This window comes from Berghia stephanieae, chromosome 3, assembly GCF_034508935.2.
Source record: "Berghia stephanieae isolate SIO BIC M18660-M18661 chromosome 3, UCSD_Bste_1.3, whole genome shotgun sequence".
NCBI lineage: Eukaryota > Metazoa > Mollusca > Gastropoda > Nudibranchia > Aeolidiidae > Berghia > Berghia stephanieae.
In genome coordinates this window covers 71,259,342-71,274,090 of record NC_088362.1, presented here as the reverse complement: position 1 = coordinate 71,274,090, position 14,749 = coordinate 71,259,342, and the positions used below count along the sequence as shown (strand labels likewise).

Here is a 14,749-nt window from a genome sequence, read left to right as displayed (position 1 = left end):
ATGTGTCCGTGCTGACAAAAATTCTATATATGCTAAATGTGTAAGTATGTTTTCTTGTTTTCGTTTTGTACGTTTCTTTATGTGTGTGATTGTGTTTGTTTATTTGTTTTTTGTTGTTTTTGTGTGTGTGTGTGTGTGTGTGTGTGTGTTTGTGTGTGTGTGTTTTTTTTTGTTCTGGGTTTTTGTTTTGTTTTGTTTTTGTTGCTGTTTTTTATTTTTTGTGTTTTGTTTTTAATTTGAATACAGTTCTCTATCCCTCTCACACATTTCTCTCTATCTATCTATCTATCTATCTATCTATCTATCTATCTATCTATCTATCTATCTGTCTGTCATTCTCTCTGTCTGTCTTTCTGTCATTCTCTCTCTCTCTCTCTCTCTCTCTCTCTCTCTCTCTCTCTCTCTCGTTATCAGTCTTCGAAAATGCTCATTATTTTTGTTCTATTCCCTTTGTATGTACATCATTGTTCATAACTTTAAAGACGACAACTCGACATCAAAGCGGAGTGCACTATAATGTATGAACAAGATATGAAGTGAGTAGACAATAGAGAATAAAACTTTTTCGCGGCGGTGGTGGGGTTTGAACCTGCGACCTTATTGGTACGACAACTCCGCCTGGCAGGTGAGAGCGTGGCTCTACCGTGTGAGCTATCCACGAACACAAAAATATTCGTTTCAAACCCGAGTCATTTCTAGATCCCTCTCTCACCCACTTCTTGAGACCGCCGATTCGTTCGCACACCACCATCGCGAAGTAATTTTGACCAGCAGTTAAGCTTAATAGCCAATATTCTCCACACAAACATATAACATAGAAACGATTGAGACATTGAGTATGCTCCGGTGTATGGGGTGAATTTTAATTCAGAAAAGTGAGTGGAGCAGGCACTTATGTTGGTAACAACAAGATATGAGTGAGTAGAAAAGTGCCAGAAGACAATAGAGAATAAAAATTTTTCGCGGCGGTGGTGGGGTTTGAACCTGCGACCTTATTGGTACGACAACTCCGCCTGGCAGGTGAGAGCGTGGCTCTACCGTGTGAGCTATCCACGAACACAAAAATATTCGTTTCAAACCCAAGTCATTTCTAGATCCCTCTCTCACCCACTTCTTGAGACCGCCGATTCGTTCGCACACCACCATCGCGAAGTAATTTTGACCAGCAGTTAAGCTTAATAGCCAATATTCTCCACACAAACATATAACATAGAAACGATTGAGACATTGAGTATGCTCCGGTGTATGGGGTGAATTTTAATTCAGAAAAGTGAGTGGAGCAGGCACTTATGTTGGTAACAACAAGATATGAAGTGAGTAGAAAAGTGCCAGAAGACAATAGAGAATAAAAAATTTTTGCGGCGGTGGTGGGGTTTGAACCTGCGACCTTATTGGTACGACAACTCCGCCTGGCAGGTGAGAGCGTGGCTCTACCGTGTGAGCTATCCACGAACACAAAAATATTCGTTTCAAACCCCCAAGTCATTTCTAGATCCCTCTCTCACCCACTTCTTGAGACCGCCGATTCGTTCGCACACCACCATCGCGAAGTAATTTTGACCAGCAGTTAAGCTTAATAGCCAATATTCTCCACACATTGGCTATTAAGCTTAACTGCTGGTCAAAATTACTTCGCGATGTTGGTGTGCGAACGAATCGGCGGTCTCAAGAAGTGGGTGGGAGAGGGATCTAGAAATGACTTGGGTTTGAAACGAATATTTTTGTGTTCGTGGATAGCTCACACGGTAGAGCCACGCTCTCACCTGCCAGGCGGAGTTGTCGTACCAATAAGGTCGCAGGTTCAAACCCCACCACCGCCGCGAAAAAATTTTTTATTCTCTATTGTCTTCTGGCACTTTTCTACTCACTTCATATCTTGATGTTACCAACATAAGTGCCTGCTCCACTATAATGTATGGCATTATAGCTTGCCATGAATCAGACGCTTCAAACACATTGACCAATGGAAATGAATAAAGAAACTTTCTAGTAATCTACCCCTTGGCATGCGGGATTTTTTACATAGAAATATAATCATGTGCAAAAGTAAGCTCACACATAGACGTCTAGTACCTCCTTTATATCTTCTTATATCTTCTATATATGTTAATTTATTGTCTATTCATTGAATCATTTTCCATGGCTTTACATTAAATCAAAAGATCCAATACTTATTTGAAAAAGCGAAATTTCGACAATACAAAAATGTGCGGAGGTAAATATTAATTCTAGGGAAAGCAATGCCAGAGGAAACTGAAGGCCCTTAAATGATTTGATTTTAAACCACTTTACACATTCAATAACCAAACTGAAACAAATGTGGCACGCCGCATGCTTCGATAAAATATCAGCAATATCAAGAGCTGTTTTTACTGTTTTTTCCCACTTAATGCTTAGTGAGTACACCGTCGCCAACTAAAATCATGCCAAGACGTGAGTCTTGAGGAACGTGCTCGTTTGATTGGACATAATGTACATGCTGGGGTGTCTATTGCAGTATTTCACTTAGGTTTCGTATAATATCATGAAATGCTATTTACAAATTAATCATGGAGTAAATGAATCTTGTCGAGCCGAGGACAAATTAAATGAGGAACTGGTAGTCCAAAGAAAACAACCATAGAAGATGTCGGTGATGTGCAACGACACCAAGTAAATCCTTTTAACTCGTTTGTTTGAACAGCTGGAGAGTCTTGTATTAGCTGATTCATTATTAGACGCCGGGTGCTATCTATTGGAATAAGACGTTTATTTACAGATTTGCGCAGGACAAACCGTTTTAATTGGGCACCTAAACATGTTCGGTGGCCTCATGAACAATGTGACTTCGGTCTTCTTTTCTGACGAGTCAAAGTTTGAGACTGATTCAGCTAATGAAACATTTGTTTCAGAAAAAAGGGTGAACATTTTCATCAAGAAACATCATTCGGATCAGAAACAGGGGATATGGTTCTGTGGTATTTTGGAGGGTGACTATGGAAGACTAAAAACATCCCTTGTTACACGTTGTTCATGTTGTTCAACGCAACAGATTTTTTGAATGAAAATGGATCATCGCACATGGTTTAAATTACTCATACATTTTAAAGAGATTAATCATTTTAGACAATGGTGTGGCCACAGTCAGTCCTTACATAAATCCAACGAGAACATATTATGGGATATTATGAAGAGGGAAGTTTGTCGTCTTGTTCCTCTGCAAAACACGTGGTTTATACCAGAATTTTATTCTTGATTTCTTGAAATCTTGATTTTATCCAAATCTCATCTCACAGACTCACCGATAAGTAAACGAAATTACCGTCGATGGATTTATTCTATGTTTTTAAAAATACACTTGGAGAAGTAAACAAGTGGTTAATATTGTTTTTAATTTTTTACTTTCATATCAATCAAATAGAAAGGCTCGGTAAATGCAAAATAAATGAAAACCACGTCGAATATATATGATAGATGGGTCTGCATATTTATCCGAATCGTCGTTAGTGATGACATGAAGAATCATACACACCCTTCTCATTATCCATTCATAAATTAGATTCAAGTTCAGTTATATACTATACTCAATTCAACTTTCCTCAATATCCAATATAAGGGGAAAATAAATCTGATAAATGCAATTCCTGCATCTAATGCTTAAGGCATTCAAGGTAAAATTCGTTTTTAATGTTAATGAAGGATGAGTGGGACAATATTCTATATTATTCTGCTTTCACTAGGAGATTTTGCGAGTTTATCGCATTCAACTCGGCAGTAAACTGACTAAACACCTTTGTTTCATTTTGGCCAGAATAGTTTTGCTTCGAATACGGATGAACTAAGATAATCCACAACTTGTTCATAAATCTCAAACCTGAGACTTCCAATCGTGTCCGAATTAAGACTTGTCAAGGAGTTTGGAGTCATCACATTATAATCGATCGAAGATTGAGGTAAACATTTTCTGGCCAAAATATTTTTAAAACGTGTTTTGTCAGTTTGCGGCGGTATTTTATTATGTTACAATGAAATGACCGTGTTTTTTTCTTCTTACCCATATCTACTCCAGAACAAGAGGGGTCTAGTCTTAGTGAAAACAACCTCACTACTTATCATCGCCACCTATACAGAGAGTATGTTCCCTAGCGTCTGTGTGGAAGCAGTCGAAAAACTAGGTAAGTTGGATGGACATAATTTGGTTTAAAAATGTGACCTCTTGTGCGCACCACATCGATCTGCCGTCCACCACAAATAGTGTTTTGTCTGGGGTGGTTAAGAGATGCTAAAAGTTGAGAAGTTGAGTTTACAATTCCAAAATTAATATTAGTTTGGTCATAATATATATAATATATAACCCTCTATGTTGGCTACCGTGGCTTATTGAGAATGATGAATACTGTTTTTGTTTGTTGTGTTTTTTTTTAATTTGTGGGAAATACTAAAAATTCACATTTCTGGTCATTTAAACGTCCAAATCCCTTTTTGTAGCATCTACCCATAGCCTTGGTAAACTTATAGCCTAACACTTACAAAAACTTACGTCAAAAGACACGTCTTTGGCCACGAAATAATACAAATTGTGAGTTGGTTCATTAGTCCAACCAATAGGATCACTTGTTTTCTTGAGCACCAACTAACTGACGACAACTCAATAAGCGTTTCACAAACCTAAATAAAATGACGCCAAAATATAAATAAGTCCTAGTGGGTCTAAGTGTCGGGCTATAAGTTAACGATGGCGACGATCTCCAAATATAATACCGATTTGAGACGACTGACCACATTATATTATCGTCCCGGAATGAAATCGATGAAGAAAATTGAGTCTTTCTCGTAAACATGATCTGAATAAAAATATAGCGCAATATCCACTAAACGTGCTCAAAGCGCTTTTTCAGAAATCCAAGTCCTTTTAAATTTAAGGGACAATGCTCACACTCCTGAATGCGGGGATTTGATTTAGGATTCTATTGTATTATATTTTTTCCGTTATATTTTTTATTGCCCCATCCTTGCGCCATGTTTTAACGTTATGTTTATTCTTGTTTATTTCACAGCGGACTACTTCAAGGAGAAAGGCAAATAACAAGAGACATACAACCATATAGCGTCACGTGGTCAGATCGTGTTTATTATAATATACGCAATATATGATTGACTCATTTTTCCACATCTACACATTCCCACTATTTTATCAACTCTTTTTATAGTTAATCTAAATATGTCACAGTGAATGACAAAATCAGTCGGATGGTGAAAAGGTTTGAACTGAGATTTTGCCAAGTTTAGTTAGAATGTCATTTTTTTCTTCAAAAATGAGTCCTTGTTAAATCAACCCTTTTGTACATCTTCCATAAATATCAAAGCTTAATTTCACTTCTAAATATTTTTATAGCTAGTCAAGTTGAAACAGTAGGAAATTTGAGTAAAGTTGCAGGATACCGTTCCAATACATCTGACCATAACTTCTTGAAAAATCATCCGATTTACTTCAAATAAAGATTTAAATGCTATGGAGAGCATATTCTTTCAGAAAATTCAAAAATATGCAAATCCAAAATTTTCACCTTCCGACTGATTATGTCATGCACTGACACATATATCTGCCACTGTTACAATACACATGTGACGAAAACGAGATAAAACAATTTTGACCACCAAGTGTGCCGACCCACTCACATCCCGAATTTCTAACAATTTCTAACGTTCTTTATATGATGTATCGCTGATAACTGCCAGATCAGAGTGTATGAAAATCATTCGTTTGGGGTTTTTTATTTTATTTACTTGATTTTTATTGTCGTTTTTTTTTAAAAAGTTTTACTGCTACATATTTCTTAGAGTGATAACCCTCCTTTTGGGTCGCCATAAGAGTCGCGCCAAGTGTTTTATATATTTTTTGTTTTGTTTTGTATTTTTTTTCCTGGCACGCTGCCTTAAACTTAGACTGTCATTATCTGTACAAAAATGTACATCTTACCCTATGTTTTGAATAAAAGTTACTACGACAGGAGAAAAATACATAAATACCTTTTTTTTAAATTGTCCTACAGCTAGTGGTTCATGGCTATGACACACGACTTGCGATTTGTAGGTCTATTATTTTTGTGTCGCTGTTCGCGGCGCAAAGTTGATTCCCTGAAATTAAATAGGCTCTTTTCTCACTTTGTCCATCTATACTCAGATATAAAAAACGAGTACCTTGCGGGGTAACATTGTTGTGTGTATCGAAAAAGAATTATAACAGCGCCTTAACAAGCGTCATGTCTTGTCCCTACATGATAAGTATTGCTGCTGGCTTGGTCCCCATGTAAAGCACTTTGGGTACATTTAGTGGATATTGCTTAATATTAAAAGCTCTGGTTTTCTTCGTTTTTGCTCGATATTTTTAAGCCTCAGCCTGCTCACCATTCATTATATTTTGCCCATGCTTCAGTATATCTTAATTTAGACTCCTGAAAAAAAAAACATAACTTCTAAAATTTTGGCCATAAAACTCGTCCTTCAAATATCAATCTATTGAAATATACGTTACTTGGGCGTAAAAAGAGTAAGTGCCACGTATCTAACAGTGTTGTCTTTGTGGAAAATGTAATAGTAATAGCGCCTTATTTGCCTCGTCTCACATATTATTCATATGGTCCACAGTCTCAGCCTGCTCAACATTCTTTTTATTTTGCCTATACCATACGTATTCCTTAATTTACACTCCTTAGCACTGCCACACTCTGAAAAAAAATACATAATTTCAAAAATTTTGGCCATAAAACTCGTCCTTCAATAAATATCGGTCGATTAAAATGAGCCTCATCTTTTCCAAAACTTTAAAACCTGGGGAAGTCTTCTTCGAGTTTGTTTGGGGTTTTTTTTGGGTTTTTTTTTTTTTTTTTTTTTTTTGGGGGGGGGTTGTTTGTGTTTTCTTTTGTTTTTGTTGTTTTTTTTTTATAAAATATTAAAAATGTCTTTTTTTCAGAGGATGGCAGAGCAATAGCCATTTGATACAAGATTATTTTCTATTTCTACCAACACGAAATTTCAAGTTTATCCATTTTTGGTAGGTTGAAATTTTGTAGAGCTTAATATATTTGTATCTTTATACTTATATTTGATTTTTTTTTAAATATTGGTGTAATTTTGTTCAGAGTAATTTTCTATTAAGCTTTTCTTTTAAACTTAATGTTTGAAGTGAACACTGATATGTTTAATGTTTTTGTGGTTTATAATAAATTCTGATGGCTATTGAATATAAATCTAACTAAGAATAAAAGTGGAACGATAAAAAGGATAGAGAGAGAGAGAGAGAGTGATCAAGTGAGAATAGAGAGCTAGAGAAAGAGTGTGTGTATATATATATATATATATATATATATATATATATATATATATATATATATATATATATATATATATATATATATATATATATATGTATATATATATATATATATATATATATATATATATATAGAGAGAGAGAGAGAGAGAGAGAGAGAGAGAGAGAGAGAGAGAGAGAGAGAGAGAGAGAGAGAGAGATTTTATAAGATTGTCGTTGTCTTTGATTTGCTCCTTTATATTTATAATATACATACATACAGGAGGGGTGGTGTGTGTGAGAGAGAGAGAGAGAGAGAGAGAGAGAGAGAGAGAGAGAGGGAGAGAGAGAGAGAGGAATATGAACATCGTCATCACCATCGTCATCACCATCATCATCACCATTATTATCATCATCATCATCATCATCATCATCATCATCATCATTCCCATTATAGTATGTAATTATAATTACTGACAAGAAGTTTGTCATACCATATTATGTTGAGCTTTGACTAAAAACTAACAATTTCTCATTCAAGATCCAACCATGATAAAGAAGTGTTCTGTTTCCTTTCTTTCAAGACTATATATATATATATTGTTTTTGTCTTTGGGGGCTGTATATATTTTGTTGTTTTTTTTTTATTTATTACATTTATAGTTGAGTTTTTATTTTTGGGGTGGGGTTGCTTTCTTTTTTAATTTTATTTGTTTGCACACGTCACTGTTATTTGCTTTGGGAAATGTTTGATGAAATCGTGAGGCTCTTAAAATGCTTGCATTGTTTCGTGGAACCCGGAACTGTACACGATTAAAATACAGCAATTTGGTGTTTATTCATTGATTTGAAGCAACTCCATAATATGGAGTAGCGAGCTGTTGGTTGGAGAAGGGGACGGTTTGACTTGCCTGAAGCATGAAATTGGAACAGCATTGGCGATTCCGAATCATTATCTGGTTCATAAACCCTGAGTAGTGTGTACGTTAAGCAATAAATTTCACTGGAACTATGCACTTCTTAGTTAAAGCAAACCCCTTTTATACAACACTCAGGGGACTGTATAGAATGCATTTTTAAATAGAGGCAAGCTTTATTGTCATCATTTGTGGAATAATCGCTACTAGAAGTAGGTCATGACATCTGTATAATAAGCAGCTACTGTCTGTCTCTTTGTGTGTTTATTTTCAACGATGGCATACAAACGCTTAGACCGATTTGCACAAAAATTGGCACAGACCTAGAGGGGGACATGGGAAATAGCATAAATCGACCGGAAGTGACATCACAAAACCGGAAGTGACGTCATAAAGCCGCAAGTGACGTCATCGGCCAGAACCCACTGTTCAATCGGTCCTCAAGACCTAGGGAATCGTCGGGTTGCCCCCAACGGTGACATTAACTTGAAGCGAAAGCTAGGGAAAGAGTATAGTGGTACCGGAAGTGACAACAATAAACCGGAAGTGAACCCTTGAAAGATGAAGTTAATCATAAAAGACGGGGAAATCGTTAATTACCCGCAAACGTGATTAAAACCGTGAGTTATACTTAAGGAAGGCTTTCAAAGCACCTAAAGTGATGTAATCAAACCGGAAGTAACCTTTAAAACCGGAAGTGGGCAAAATAAACAGGGAAATCGCCCGATTTTCTCAGAACCTAGATACGAACATAGTGACAAATAAGAGAGGCTTTAGAGGCATAGGAAGTGATGTAATCTACACCTGAAGTGACCCCAAGAAGCCGAGCATGGGCCAAAAAGACTGGTGAAGCCTAACGTAATACATAAGGGAGGCTTTATTTCATGTTATGCTTATTAAACTCACATGTGGCCGTTATTCTTGGCTACAGTCTCCTCCACATTGGCAAAGAGCTGTGCAGGGAAGGAGGGCGCTGGCACACTTGCATCGTGTTTTGCAGCCTTTCTTACATCCACAACGAACGAGTTCAAGGCATGTCTCCTCTATGGGTTGTAAAGTGGTCCATACAGGTTTCCAACCACCTTCTTCATTTTTTTTCCAACCCCAGTCAGAGGGAAAGGCTGTCGGTGGGTCTTTCTGTAGCGATGTTCCCCAAACAATTCCTCCTTGAAATATTGTCCGAAAAACATGCTGATACAGGGCATCTGAGGTTGGTGGAATATTTTCGATAGCTCTGCATTTCTGTGCAAATAGCCGCTGGCGTGCATGATTCACTGTTGCCAGTGTACTATTCTTTTCATACAGAAGAACAACGAACTTTTCGATCATGTTAAAGCAGGCTTCTGTAGGTTTTCTAGTTGAAGCCAGTTCAAGGAATGCAGGAGTCACATCACTGAAAGCATCCCATGTTGCCCATGCTGTAATTTTTCCCTTTGAGGCAAAAAAAGAAACAGTGTCACACCCCGTTAGAGCATAGAAGATCGGCAGTGCGTCAACGCGGTCTGCTGGAAGTCTGGCTGCTATTTTGTGTGCTGCAATATGACGATAATGCTTTCCCGAGCCAAATAAAATCCAAAGCTCCTCAGCCTTTAGCTTCCCAGCAAAGTGAATGGCGAGGACAACCACGTCAGTATCCGCTGTTCTTATAAAAATTTTCTTACATCCTTGCTGAATGCAATCTTTGGCGTGCAGAAACAACCGCGTGTCAGCTTCTTCTTGTTTGCAATCATCAATTGCAGACACATTGGCTGTGGTTGAATTGCTGATGGCATTCTGTTGATAAGTTGTGACGACTATTTTCCTCCCTGTATCAAGGCAAATCAATTGTTGTGCCAAATATTGGAACAGGTCTTCTTTATTTGCATCGTTTCGCAGGAACCCTGCCCAATTTGATGGAATTGGAGCTTTTGGGGTCACTTTACGGCGTTGTCCATGTCCTCGTTTCAGTCGCGTGGACGATTTTAAACTGTCAGGAACATATTGATCCCATACCACATCTAATCTTTGCACTGACTCCAGTTGATTGATGATATACGGAATGAAAATTCGATCTGCATATTCCTGAAAAGTGCGCGTTGTATCAGTGGAGAGCAGATGGACAATAAATGCACCATCAAGCAGTTTTGCCTCTTTAGGGGAAGTGCCAAATGACTGTGTGGAGTTATTTTCTATCTGCTCAATGTTAGATGGACCTGCTAATGATTTGTCAATGATTGGTTCGTCATCATCCAAATAACTAGAGATTTGCTCTACATCAAAACTTTGTTCATCTTCGAGCAAAAGCTCATTACTGTCACCGATGTGCTCCAGGCCATTATCCTCATCATCTACTGGATTAGATATGATCAACCGTTCAAGACACCGAAGTAAGTCTGATTTCGTTCCTGATCTTATATCGCCATCTTTGCTCAGTGATGGAGGAGATGGGTTGTTTTCATGTCGAAAAAAATTTTCAAGATCACCTTTACGAATTTGGCAGGCGATGAAACAAAGAACAATCATTGCGTAGAAGGTTTAATGGAGTCTTCTGTGTTGTCTTTTTACATTCAAAGATCTTCAGTTTATTCCGCGAAATCGAGGAATAAATGGATACACTCCTTTCAACCAGTCTTTCTTTTACAAAAGCATTATAGTTTTCTTGTCCAATTCTGGTAACGTCTTTCAGCGTTTGTATTGATGAGGTGTCTGTAACATTTTTAGTATCTAGTGCGTATAAAATATCACTATCGTCTTCAAATGGGTTTCTACCATCATTAAACGTAGCAATTAGCTATTGGACATCCGATTTGAATTTCTTTTGCACTGCAGGTGTCTGCTCATGGTGGTACCGAATATCTGATCTCTGTGTCTCATGTACTATAAGATCTCCCTCAAAGCTCTTTACTTGGCGTGAGATTTCTGGTCCTGCAACCATCCACCTACGAAGAGCGTTTGCATTGGTAAGCAACCCAATCGCGCCTCCATCTCCTTTAATCATGGCATTACACTGCTCGTCTGCGTGGTCGAGGGCTATGGAAGAGAATGGTCGTCCAGTCTTATTGATGACAAATGCTCCACGAGAGAAAGCTTGATGTACAGATGGAAGTTTGATTCTTAGCTGACAGAGGTCACGTAAATGTACAGAAACCCACCTTGCATAATGAACATGATCAAGAGCAAAGAACCAAGGAACCAATGTAGTAAGAGATTGCATATATTCTTTAAAATCTGCAGATCGGATGGACTGAACAAACTGCAGCAAATTTAGTTCAAGTTGCAAAACTTTATTCCAGTAAGAGAACATGGGTTTCTTCTCCGTTTCCATCTTGCACCACTCATTGAAATCTTGGTCTTTATTTTTGCGGTTTCTGAAGGCAGTTTGGTGCAATATATAAAGAGCTGCAGATGTGATCTCGTGGGCGTATCGAGTTCTGGTAACATGGGTGACTCTAAGGAAGGAATCTGCAACACCACTTGTGACAACTCCAGCCGATTCCAATATGTTTGTCCATCCGCTACCTTGTAACCAGTCGCCTAGAAGACGGAGGAAGGCTAGTTCAATATGAAGTCCTCCGAGTAAGACTACAAAGGAATCTTCTCCTAACTGTTGTGGGAAAGACCACTGAATCTCTTTTGCAAGAGCAAAAAGTGGTTGATCCATGGCAATCACGGGTATCTGTCCTGGATTAAGATGTTCAGTACATCTCTTTATTGTACACATTGCATGTTTGATCAGTGATGGAGAATGAGCACTGTCCTTCAAAAGAGGTAATAAGGCTATGTTTGCCTGTTTGTCTTGTTTATGGGTATGGCAAGATGCATGGAACGCTCCCATGAGAGTGGCAGAGATGAGCCATTTGAAGAAGGTAGTCCTGACTCTTTGCTGTGACTAGATGTGTCCTGAATTTCGGGTTCAATTTGAGGCTCACATGGTTCACTACTGCTTTGGGTTAAATTTGACGATGGTGATTCTGGGGAAACTACAGAATGAACTTGTTCTAGCCATTTTCGTTGTGTGATGTTACCATCAGATGTTCTCATTTCTAACTTACAATGAGACATGGAAGCTGGGATCGAAAGTTCTTTCTTTCTTTCAACCTGAGTGACGAGTTTGTAATAGCGTGGAAGAGGCATTACACATCTCTTTCCCTGAACTTGTGGGTTGATTTGAAACTCTTTAGCGCTGTCTTCATGTAATGTAGGTTGTTGTGCTAATGACAGACTAGTTCCATGAAACGATACAGACGCCGTGGTTGAACTGGGGTTGTGGTCAATGTTGTCAACCATTCCAACTGTAAACACATTTGGTACCAGTCCAGGAGGAACAACCACACCTTCTGTCTCAAACTTTTTGCAGATTGTATTGCTAACATCAGTTGAAATACTCATAACTCTGTCATAAGAAATCGACAAGCCTAGGTCATAAAGAGTGTCTACAAGCTGCTTCTTCCGAGTTTCAGCATGCATCTTCAAACCAATGTATATAGGAACAGGCGTTTCTTTCCTTCTTATGTGACGTCGCTTTTTGGGCTGAGAATCGTTATTGCTCATGTGATGTCTGCTGTTGAAAATCATCAGCTGAGACAAAGTCAATGCAGCCTGGTTTTTACCCCTGTGTTCTGCTTCCTGGTTTTGCCTCCCATCTTTAAGCATACATGACTGGTGGGACTGAATTTTCTTGAATACACTTTTCAAATGTACCCGTGAACGATTGCTGACTTTTTCTCATTTCTCTTCTGATTATTTTTGAAACTTGAGCCATAAGAAGAGCTTCAGAATCATGGTCAACGGCTTTATGAAACGCATCTTCAACGTCCCTTTTGAAAATCAATTTTGTTTTTTTACCTTGTTGATTTCCACATTCTTGAAGCATTGGGCAAGCGTCGAGAAGTTTTTGTCTAAATCTGGTTGAATGCGTATATGTACTGGAAACTCCAAGAGAAACTAATCTAGATTTGTATAAGTGCAAAAGGTCTGGCAGGTGGAAAACGGGAGCTGTTGATTCATCAATTTCAAAGCTCTGTATATACGAGACTAACTCGGCAAATGCAATCCCTCTAAGAATCTCTTCATTTTCAGAGCTTGAACTTTGGCTATGACGTTTGGTTTCTTCCTTTTCTTGTTTGACCCGTCTGTAAAATGCTTGCAGACATTTGTTATGGTAAACTGAATCTGTCGCAATCATATCTCCGGGTGCCAATCTTTTCAAAAGATTTTGGTCTTTTAGTATCGTGGCTCCCTTTCTTACTTTTTCATCCAATTGCATTGTCGAGACTTTGTGCAATATATCATTCCCTGCAGAATCTCCACAAAAGAAACAGGATACAGGGTCCAGCATACGTGAAATTTTTCTTGTTTTACCAGGACTGGGCGGCCCAACTTCTTCTGATGGTATTTTCTTTTTTGCTCTCTCTAAATTCCTGGCACTTATTCAATCTCTACAACTCTTATGCTAGACTGCTCTATTCTCACGGAATATTTGACCGAGATTCCATTCTTCACCTAGTTTACAAACATCAATTTCTGAAAATGTTTGACCGATTTTATAAAATTCTTGTAAATATTTGGCCACATATTCATAACCAGCTCCTCCATGCTTGGTGTCAGCTGGCGAAGTAAGTCTTTCGCTGGTCTTCTTTTGGCATATTACACAATTAGTCCAAACAATACAAGTCTCTTTTTTAGTCGATGAACTCTCACCTGCCACTTCAGGGTGACGGATGTGACAAAATGATCGTTTCATGCCTTCAGGAAGAAAGAAAACCAAAAGAAAAATAGATCTAGTGTAATCAGCATTGTTTAGTATGGATTGCATCACCCATTCGCCACCATTTTTCTCCTCTTGTTCGCTATCTTAGGTAATTTTTAACGATGAACATAATTCAGTCAAACAACAATCCCAGACTGCAATTTCAATTAGATAAACTATTTGTAATAAGATAGAACAAATGCTAATCTTGATCTATATAACTCTATATAACGTCCGCCCTAGATCTCGCGCTAGATTCAGCTCTCGCTGTCGTTATACATAGGTGGGTCTGTGTATAACCACCGTTGGTTATACACCAACGCGTCTGGGTATGATCGTTGTTGATTATACACCGACACGTCTATGTATAATCACCGCGCCTGGATCTAGATCTAGATCTAGACGGTATGCGTGCAGTTATGCACTTTTACATCAGTTTCCACGCTTTTTTTAACATTGGAGACTATAAAAATTAAAAATAGTCAATTCTTACCTTGTCTGAATCCTCAAATCAACGCTGAATGTAAACAATCAATTTCGAAAACACCAGGTTAGTCGTTCATTCTTTTGTATTTTCCCGTACGAAAACTACGCCACAATCGAAGGAAACTGATGTATGGAAAGCCATTCGTCTCATCAAAAAGAGAGATTTTTAAATTGCTGTACGTCTTTTAAATGAAAAAAATAAGCTTGCCTCTATTAAAATTCTTAAAAAGAAGACTAAACTGCTTACATTACATGTGCTCAATCGCTTTAACTAAAAAGTGCAAAGTTAAAGCATTTAACGTATACGCTATGAGGAGTCGAGGTCTA

The 14,749-nt window shown here is 38.0% G+C and overlaps 1 protein-coding gene across 2 annotated transcripts in view; it reads left to right on the top strand.

The window, feature by feature from the left end:
* Positions 1–5,788, top strand: part of LOC144968375 (profilin-4-like) — a 69,940-nt gene extending 64,152 nt beyond the window's left edge. For both annotated transcript variants that reach the window (XM_078906659.1, XM_078906658.1), the window contains 3 exons: positions 1–40; positions 4,049–4,154; positions 5,037–5,788. The exon at positions 1–40 is cut by the window's left edge and continues 95 nt beyond it. In XM_078906659.1, coding sequence (XP_078762785.1) covers positions 1–40; positions 4,049–4,154; positions 5,037–5,065 — 175 coding nt within the window. In that variant the 3' untranslated portion in view covers positions 5,066–5,788. The remainder of the gene's footprint in view (positions 41–4,048; positions 4,155–5,036) is intronic.
* Positions 5,789–14,749: the final 8,961 nt, after the last annotated feature.